General features: G+C 39.0%; 2 protein-coding genes across 2 annotated transcripts; both read right to left on the bottom strand.

Moving 5' to 3' along the window:
* Positions 1–19: 19 nt before the first annotated feature.
* On the bottom strand, positions 20–5,315 carry LOC116387340 (alpha-(1,3)-fucosyltransferase 9-like). Its single transcript, XM_031854321.1, has 2 exons — positions 5,231–5,315; positions 20–2,390 (listed from the first exon to the last, which is right to left on the bottom strand). Exon 2 carries the CDS (start codon positions 2,381–2,383, stop codon positions 1,280–1,282), a length of 1,104 nt encoding a protein of 367 aa, XP_031710181.1. The 5' UTR covers positions 2,384–2,390; positions 5,231–5,315; the 3' UTR covers positions 20–1,279.
* Positions 3,648–5,821, bottom strand: LOC116387339 (alpha-(1,3)-fucosyltransferase 9-like). Its single transcript, XM_031854320.1, has one exon. It carries the CDS (start codon positions 5,451–5,453, stop codon positions 4,347–4,349), a length of 1,107 nt encoding a protein of 368 aa, XP_031710180.1. The 5' UTR covers positions 5,454–5,821; the 3' UTR covers positions 3,648–4,346.
* Positions 5,822–10,080: the final 4,259 nt, after the last annotated feature.

Here is a 10,080-nt window from a genome sequence, read left to right as displayed (position 1 = left end):
CACACACACACACACACACACACACACACACACACACACACACGCACACACACACACACAGACACACACACGCACACACACGAATTCGCGCGCACGCATATACACGTTGGCGATCCAGGACCTTAGCCAAGAGACCACGAGTCGCAGCTTCCGCCCACATGTGGAAACAATCAAACACCATAAAGCCGACAGTCTTCAGGCTCATTGTGCTGCTCGTTAAATGGACTTGATCGCTGATTCTATATCAGTTGATTAAACTGTGTGACTTAAAACAAGGTAGGTTTAGCACTAAGAGAGGTTAGAAAACTAATATAAAACCTACACAGGGTTTAAAGGAGAATCAAATAAGAGAGGATAAAGAAACAAGCTTGCATGGAATATAAATACAAAAAACAGAATAATTAAAATGACAAAATAAGCCAACATTTGATTTAATGGAAACGGTGAAACAGAAAAGCCTTAACCTTTTGTGCTAGAAACTTACTGGATGCAATATCAACATTGGGATGTTAAAACTCCAAACAACTGCAAAAGTCACATGCAGCTTTTACAGACCAGGGCTGCTCATAGATTGTTGTCGTAATTACAGCAACTACATGTTATTCAATAAGTTTCAACTGTGAAATCTAAACTGAATTACATATTGAGTCCTTGCAGACTCATGGAAAAGGAAGGATCCAGCCTGGATATCTTCAGCGGTATCTACAGCCCTTAAAAGCATTTAACATTATATAAATAAACATAGAATACATATATAATGTTTCATATAGTAAGTTTAATAGCTTTAATTTTAATGCATTAGCAGTGACATATTATTCCACTATAAGTATTATCATCATGCCCGCAACCACATACACTTTAATAGTGACACCCTGTTGTTTAAAATGGAGGGAACTCATTTTGTAAATTGGCTGTTCTCAAACAGACGGTATTAAAGGGTTTACCCAAAATACAAATCAAACAAAAAACATATTTTGCTGTTTTCTTTGTCATGAAAAGCTCTGGAGATACATTTAACCATAAGCGGAACCAAAAGTTGCACAGATTTAAATTTTTTTGAGGGTAATTTAATTGATAAGAATGTAGGATAGGCATATATAGCATCATGCTTCTGCCTATTCCTTTTTTTTACTAGATCGTATATAGGCTTTATTTATTGTGTTGTATGTGATGGCTGAATAAAACACAACTACTACTTTATAGACGGCAAGTATTTCTCTGAACAGATTCTAATTTGTGTTTTTAATCAGTTCAGAGGAACAGTACATCAATAACAGCATTACAGTAAGAACCACTTGTACAGATCAGGTACAACTCTGTACACCTTGCTCCTGCCAATGTGACGACAGGCCTGGCAGATAGCGTGTGCAAACTCATGCTTCTCCTCAGTAGGATGACGTCTCGCAGTAAAGAATTGCCGCCAACTAAAGTATCTCATATAAGCCTCATTATCCTTATCCAGCCCCAGGAGGAACTGAGCCAGTGCTAAGGCGTCAGGAAAGTCGTTTACATGTATGAAGGAAGTACCTGGGGCAAAATTCTCATAGTTCCATCTCGGTGGGCCCAAAACTATTGGCACAGTGCCGACCGCAAGAGGTCCATTAAACGTTTCTGTAATGTAATCTCTGTGAATTGAATTCTCAAAGGAAAGGTAGAATTTGCAGCTGCTGATAGTCAGGAAATAGTTCTCCCCGTTGGTAGAGGAGCTGTGAAAAACCTCCACCTTGATGTGTTTTATAAGCTCTCTGTAATAGCTGTATCCCTCCCCTGATTTTGTGTGGAGGTCGTTGCTATCCACAATCCAACAAAGCAATCGTTCCTTCTTGGGAAGTACGAAATCTTCACCTGAATTCTTCTTGGGAGTAAGTTGCCAGTGAACGTGGATATCCGCATCCTTCCTGTAGCTCAAGGTTAAGTTAAAAAGGCCTTGAATGCCTTCTATCCTGCGAGTGTTGTTAGGCGAGTCTGTGTTGAACCAGATCCACCTCTGAATCCTGGCTCTGGGTGAGGTGGGAAGGTTGGAGAGGTCATCCTGGATAGCTCTGTGAAACACCAAAACTTCATGAGCTCTGGAGTATAAAGATCTATCATCTGTGAGTCTGCAACCGTCGATTTGGAAAAGCTTCTTACAGTCTTGAAGATCAAACCTTTTGTTTTCAGGCCAAAACCACAGCAGCATTAAAGGCTTGTCTGTCTGGTGTTTCGCTGCCACTGTCGTGTTGGGGAAATTAGCCTGCTTTGTCAGCCGCCCTGACTGAGCCGGGGGAGGATGGCATTTTGGAGATGTAGATGACTGACTATACACCAAAACCAGGACTATGATTCCAGCCAGCAGGAGAATCCCTGTCAGGGTGGCTCGTAAAACATAAACAACAGAGCCCATATTAAACCTGCAAGGAGAGAGGAATTGTCATAATCATTGGCAACACATTCACAGTCATTTGTTAAATTCTCAAAGAAGTAAGAGAGTAACAGAGTTTAAAGAAGTCTAAACAGAATGAATTCCTCAGGTGAAGTCAAAGAAGTTAACATACAGCTGTATTTATTCATGATGAAATGACAAGTCATCATCTCCTGATTAGATTACCTGCCACATATAAACCAGACAATATTTCTCAAGTATGATCACTAAATATTACATTCATATTATACCGTATTAAGTACACCAACAGATAAAGATATTTCTTAAATTGCATTTACTTGTCTCCCATTTTATATTATAGGTTAGGGGGCAAATAAATCAGCAAACCACATGCAAAGTAGACCATATGTCTGTTATGTTAAAAAGAGATATAAAAAGTGCCAACATGTTGCAGTGTCTGTAAACTTTCATCATTCCAGTATAGATGTTTAAAGTCCCAAATCCCATCACAGACAGACACAGATAACATCCAGGAAAAGACAATAAGATTAGAGAAGTGGACAAATTAGTCTCTTATCTTTCTTAAAATGTCTGATTTCAGATGACTCATTCAGGCTAATTAGGAGATTATGCTGTGATATTTCATCATTAACTGTCTATTAAATACAGGTGGGTTGTGTTCATATTATCACTTTGACCTGAGGAAGACCATCTATATGGTTGAAACATAAGCGCCTAACAGTCAGTAAACATGAAATAACAGCAATTCTTCTTTGGGTGCATAATTTGGTCTCTACCTTTCAGTTTCTCTTCATCAGGCTACATCAATTAATTAAGTTACCTAAAATGCACATGGCTTGCACCGTTTGAATATTTACATTACGACAGAAAGCAGTAGTAGAAGTACTTTTGAAGCATGCTATATTGTGTGTATATGTATTTAAACTAGGGCTGGGCAAGTTAACGCGTTAATTCATTAACGCCGACAATTATTTTGTCACATGTTACCTCAGTTTTTTTTATTATTAAGCAGACATTTTTAACAAGAACCGGGCAGCTAGCAGTGAACAGCTGTTTGTGTGGCGTCTCTTCCGTCTCTTCCTGTTTCCTTCACCTACATTCCGCTGGGTCCTAAGTCCCTCCAGGTACAGCTTCTTATCACCCTTTATGTACCAACATACATTTATAACAAATACCACACATATTACATGGTAATCAGCGTTGCATCCAACATACCGAAAAAAACAGTCCAGCATCTAGAAAATGTAAGATTCGACTTTGAGAGAATTTATTTTCATCAAAGTTAAATATTTTGTTGCAATGCGTTTTGAAAAATGTATGTTAAAACATTCAAAATTCCTCTGGGATCTTTATATTAAGTCTTTATTGGACAATAACTATGTTGATCAGTACAAAGATCCAAGATGTCGTTGACTGTAAAATTACCTGAATTAGTGACATTCCCATATACAATCATTAAATAACTTCATTGTGATTATATGAAGTTATGTACAAAATAATGTTAAAATTATTACATCTACAGAGTAAAACAAATGTAAAATAATCATTAGTCAGCTTGCATCGATGATTACATGACGTGGTTGAGAAACTAAGAGTTTAAAGGAGATAATCAAAATTGATACATTAATAACATTAACAAAATCAGCCTACCAGCACCTCTAAAGCTCACCAATTAACATGTTATATCTTGTTTATTTAGCCTGTAGCAAGTGTAAAAACAGGATTATGTGCTGTGATATTATTATTTGTAGACAGGCTAGCTGGTTCTCCCTTTTTCCAGTATTTAAGCAAAGCTAACTGTCCACTAGAGAGACAATAAATTCCCAAAATGTGCAATTCAATTGGATCAATTGGCTTATTTCAGCCAATTGATGACAACTTTAAACAGAATACAGTGGGCAGAATACTCAAGTATCTGTTTGCATGTGTGAGCCACTATCATCGGACGTTCTCATTGACGTTTTTATGTAAAGTACCACTCATAGAGGTCATGAACTACATGGAAACCCTTGTCTCTTGACATGTGGTCACAGGCGAGGCAGATAGGGCGAACGAATTCAACCAATAGTGACTGCCAATGAGGGTCAACTGTGTAGAACTTCCTCCACTCAAAGTAACGTGCATACGCCTCATCCTTCATGTTCAGTAGAAAGTCTGCTAGTGACTTTGCATCAGGGAAATCATTTATGTGGATGAAGGCTTCGGCGGGAATGAACTGCTCGTAGTTTTCTCTTGGCGGACCCAAAACTACAGGGACCGCCCCCGCCACGAGGGGCCCGTTAACCTTCTCTGTGAAGTAGTCTCTGTGGATCGAGTTCTCGAATGAGAGGTAAAACTTACAGCTAGCAAGGGTTGAGTAATAGTCCTCATAACTCAAAGCGTGCCCTCCATAGGCTCTACCAAACATGTGGATCTTGATGTGTTTGGACAGTTCATGGTAATATCGTTCTCTCACAGCTGTTCCAGTTGCCTGGACTTGGTTACTGACGATCCAGCACACTAGTTTGTCTTTCTTGGGCAGAACAAAGTCATCTTTAATTTCTGTCTTTCTGATCGTGAGGTCATACCTCACGGTGATGTCAGAGTCTCTTCTGTAGGTCATCGTTAAGTTGAACAGGTGCTCAAGACCCGGTATCTTTACTGTGTTCGTCGGCGATTCAAAATGTAACCAAATCCACTTCTGAAAAGCTGGACGTGGCTCCCGCGGCATGTTTTGTAAATGGAAGTCGATGTCTCTGTGGAGGAAGATTACTCCCTGTGCTTCGTTGTAGAGCGATCTATTAGCTGTCAGAACACAGCTATCAATGTTGAAGTAAGTAAAGCAGGCTTTGAAATCAAACTTCATACCGAGAGGCCAGAACCACAGCAGGACTATGGGCTTTTCATTTGGATCCACTTCTTGAAGATATTCCTCATGAGCTAATGTAGAGGGGCAAACAGGAGATGGAGGCTTAAAATACAGACAGAATGCCAGAATAGAGCCGATGAGGCAGATAGCAGCTATTTTTCGTAAGTCAAATTTTTTCTTGGAAGCTGGTGTCGTCATCTGTGGAAGTAGAGAGTGAAGCATACATTTAGATAATTTCCCCAGCAGTTGCAACAAATTGAGTTAAATTGAAGTTGAAGGTAGTATGACGTAAGTAGGAAGTATAAAGACCTCAAAAGCTCACACGGATTGGGGGGGGGGGGTAATTAAGGGATGGGTCCAACAAACAGCGATCCTTCAGCCAGCGCACCCCTATATATTCCCCATGTGAAAATAGAAGGCAATGTTGATTTACTTATCAGGTCACTGGCGTGCTTCAGTAACGACACTTCCGGAGTTATTTTAACCCAAACAATGGTCTTTACCTAAACCTAACTTTTTGTTTCCTATGACGATGGTAATTTATTTTGAAAAGATAGTATAATATACTATATATACAAAAACTATAGTTTGTTGTATTTATGAAAATATAGAACAAGAATAAAGATAATTCTTGACATTTTATTGCAATTTTACCTGTTATAACAATATCAAACTCTTATGAAGAGGAGAGTTTGCTGCAGCAGTTGAGAAATCGCTCTTTATCGCTCATCTCCAGCATGATACTTTTCAGCAAATGCTGTGTGCTTGTTCTGGAAGTGACTTTCAACATTACATTTTTTGCACATATCAAGCATACAGGTAAGCCAGCATCGTTGGCAGTGAAAGCAAATGAATATGTCCACGCAGAATTAAACTCTCTATTTTCCTCCGTTACTTTTCTTTTTTTGGATTTATCCATTGATAGTTTACCGAGGTCTGCAAATCATGATTAGCCACCTGCAGGGAAAGGCGCTTGACAGGCGTAATAGGATGTGTAGCACATTTTAGTTGACAAAATATGAAAACATTTTTATTTAAGGTCAGGTATTATTGACCTTGTTGTCTTTACCAGCAGCTGTTGTCCAGTTAAAGTCTGCATTTCTGCAGAGGAAGTAGCTGTTATTGGAGCGATTAGCGAGCATCGTGTCCAGCGGTGTTATCAGACCTACGGAGCGGCCGTCTGAAGTCGCTAGCGGCTTTGCACAACTAATGTACTTCCTGTTTACACCGGCACCCACCATGCCCAGTGTACGTGAATAGTCACTTGATATTCGATTTCAGGCGTTTTAAGTCTGGACGGAGATCATTTAGAAAACGATGCTGAAACGTCATGTGGACGGAGATTGTTTAAAACGAAAACGTATTAGTGTGGATGTAGACTCAGGGAGCCGCAACAGAGGGACTGAAGAGCCGCAGGTTGCCGACCCCTGACCTGGAGGGACACAGTGACACCACAAAGACCACACAATGGATCGCTTTTAGTAGTGAGCAAACCCTGCTTTAAAAATGAACTGTGGTGAGCACACACCCTCTGACACATGCTTTGGAGCTTTACATCTAAAGTAGCGGTACTACTGTGTTCATTTGTCTATGGTGTCATTTTCATGATACGGTTAATATTGTTCCCTCTGATGTGAATAATATTTGAATTGAGGTGATAGTGCAAGTGGTGGTAATAGTGCAAACAGAGGTTGTAGTGCAGTATGTGTGATTAATTGTTCATCAGAGTGACGGCCAGCGGAGAGAAGTGACGGCCAGCGGAGAGAAGCTGTTCCTGTGTCTGGTGGTTTTGGCGTACAGTGCTGTGTAGCGCCTACCAGAGGGGAGGAGTTGTAACTCTGAAATGAGTTACCATTTTTGTACTTTTGACAGTTCCCTAGTCTAGAAAGTCACTGTTGTTTTTTTGAATGTGTTTTGGTTAGATGCCTGAAATAAGGTCTGTGGTTAACACAAGTTTAAGAGATTTTAACGTATTAGATCTACAATCTAAAATTGAATTTTGAAGCTCTGACGTCTGAAAAAAGGCGGTTGCTGACAAGTAGTTATGAAGATTATCTTTGCCACAGATTTTCCGCAATAATGCAAAATCCAATGGAATAATCACATTGATTTTTTGTTGAGGGAACTAGTGTGAGAAAAAATACGGCCTCTCTGCAGCACTTGTGTTATTAAACCAACAACAAACATACAAATCAGAGGATTTGCATTATGGATGGTCTGCTTGACATTAACAAACATGGACCAAAACAAATCCTTCTGCAGGCATCAATGAGTGACTATGAGATTAGATTTGATAATACAAATATCCCCATAGTCGAAATTATGAGATAGAAAGTCGAAGTTATGAGATAAAAGTCATAACTATGAGATAGAAAGTCATAATTATGAGATACTTAAACACAGTCATAGAAGCAGCTCTTTGGCTGGTTACTGTACACTTGAAATGGAAGTGTATTGTGAGTACATTGAAGACTACTTTAAACGTGGCTTTACAACAGATGAAATACTTCACGTGGGATTGTGCAAACGCACCCTTGAAAGGATTTTAAGCATTGAACAAAGTTATTGTAATAACACTTTTAGTATTTTGTGAATTTGTAATAGAATAAAGATTATTTTTTGTATTGGAACCAAGTCTCCTGCTAATTTGTGTAATGAACCTGAGTGTCCTAGTAAACCTGATACTGTGTGGGAAAAAGTGAATCCTTGGGTGCAATTCCTAAGGTGGCGTTGTTGTGCTCTAAGTATTGGCTGTCCTCGTAACTGTAAACGACATCCCAGCCACCTCTCGCCACATATATATATATACATATATATATATATATGTATATATATATATACTGAATAAAGTGCAATGTTTTCCTCTATACTAAGTTGCTGTACATACACATAGTTACTTTAGTTAATAATATATGACCACATAGTTCTACATGCAGCTGCCGTGTTAAAAGCTGCCAGTCCTCCCAGTCTGCAGGTCATGATGGTGACGATACGAACAGGGAAACGCATGTAGAACAGAGGAGATGTTTTCTTTAAAAATGTGTTTGTGCAATGCCTAAGAATTAGTTGTTACAATAGCATCCGTCTCTTTTGTGTTTTTTTACACAATGAGGAAACTTGAAACTCAAGGTTTATTGTTCTACTATGGCACCACTGAACAACAGTAGCATACCACTCCAGGGATAGGTACCTACCACTGAACATATAGCATACCACTCTTGGGAGAGGTACACACCGCTGAACAACAGTAGGTGTGTACTGTTGTTCGGCCACTTTTCGATCTCGGCACTACTGGTCTGAGGTTATCCTCATGAGTTCAGTTAAGCTGGTCATTAAAGATGTTATGATTTTATTTGTTTTCTTCTAAACACGCAGTACATTGTGAGTTGTGTGATGTAATACAAATGTCCCTTTATTATTTGTCTTGAGAACATGTATTAAACTGCAACAATTGTGTATTGAATGTCTATTGTTATTCTTTTATTTGTTGGGAATTAAATGCAAAAGTATTGGGTTGTATTACCCTTTGTAAATAAACGGTAACATTCTGGCATATACCGTCAAACCCAGTTATCTTACTATCACATACCGTAATCAAATATACGGTAAAATACCGTAAAAGGAAATTACGGTAGCTTCACCATAATAAAACTTGCCGTCCCTGCTGCCAGTAAGTTACTGTTATTATACGGTGAAATTGTTTTGAGTGGCAGTTAAAATGACAACCTGCCCCAATGAGTCAAACAGATCTTAATCATTTTTTCGATCTCCTCCTTCCAGCGTCAGAGTGCAACAGGAAAGAGACATGAAAACATTATGGCTCTAAAAATAGTAAATATGTCTCGGTAAATATTCAGTGACACACGCACACACTGCAGTCATTTATCAAGATAAACTCCAGTGGAGGATGAATGAATGAGTGAAACCTATCACAACCTCAATCTATTTATCTTTTTCTCAGTAAGAAGAAAGTTTGAGTCTTTGAGAGTGATGGATTGAATCTGACATGTTTTGGAACTGCCCTTTTTTTCTTCACCATGTACCTGCATGAGGACAAGCCGACAGCCTTAAAGGAATAGTTTAACTGCAAAGGGATTCACTTGTGAGTCTGCAGGCCTCGGGCCTCTCTTCTTACCTGGAGACACAGGGGTGAAATCTGATTGGATAAAAGCTCAACTTAAAACAGGCTGCACTGGAAGCAGAGCAACTGAGGAAGACAGTAGCTGTGCAATGAGATAATAAGATAATGGGAAAAATAATTTTATAAATTATAATACATGTAGTGTATTTAAGAAAAAATATTAGATTATAAAATAGCTATAGCTTTGTGATTCTGTTTAGGCCAGCAGAGAAGGCCCTGACGGCCCACCACTGATATATATAACCTTTCACAGACCCCCTGGCAGAGTGTCATACTTCAGTCCAGTAACATGCAACACCTCCAACTACAAAAATAAAATGCACATGAATGGGGCCATTCTGCATGATATATTTTGTACACTTAGTTTGATACATTAGGTGCATTTTGCACACACACACTGTTTCGAGACATAACATATAGCATAGACAGCAGTCTGACACTTTGGTCAGTCATGTGAGAGGGCCCTGTTACACTCACATCATTAACTCACAGTATCAAACTCATACATTCTCACACCACACTGAGCAATTTTCTGACATTATTAACTGTGTATTACATTACATTACAGTCATTTTAGCAGATGCTTTTATCCAAACCGACTTACAATTCAGATTCTATCACATTTCTACGCCATAGGCACAGCTACCGGAGCAATTTTTGTATATGAGTGTATATGAGTTGCATTATCAGTGCAGCACAAGAAAAAAA

This window comes from Anarrhichthys ocellatus, unplaced genomic scaffold, assembly GCF_004355925.1.
Source record: "Anarrhichthys ocellatus isolate YVR2014 unplaced genomic scaffold, GSC_Weel_1.0 scaffold14, whole genome shotgun sequence".
NCBI classification, from domain to species: domain Eukaryota; kingdom Metazoa; phylum Chordata; class Actinopteri; order Perciformes; family Anarhichadidae; genus Anarrhichthys; species Anarrhichthys ocellatus.
This window is presented reverse-complemented; position numbering and strand designations above follow the sequence as displayed.

Excerpts from the sequence above, each read along its gene's own strand:
- LOC116387340 (XM_031854321.1), bottom strand. The coding sequence starts at position 2,383 with ATGGGCTCTGTTGTTTATGTTTTACGAGCCACCCTGACAGGGATTCTC.
- LOC116387339 (XM_031854320.1), bottom strand. The coding sequence starts at position 5,453 with ATGCTTCACTCTCTACTTCCACAGATGACGACACCAGCTTCCAAGAAA.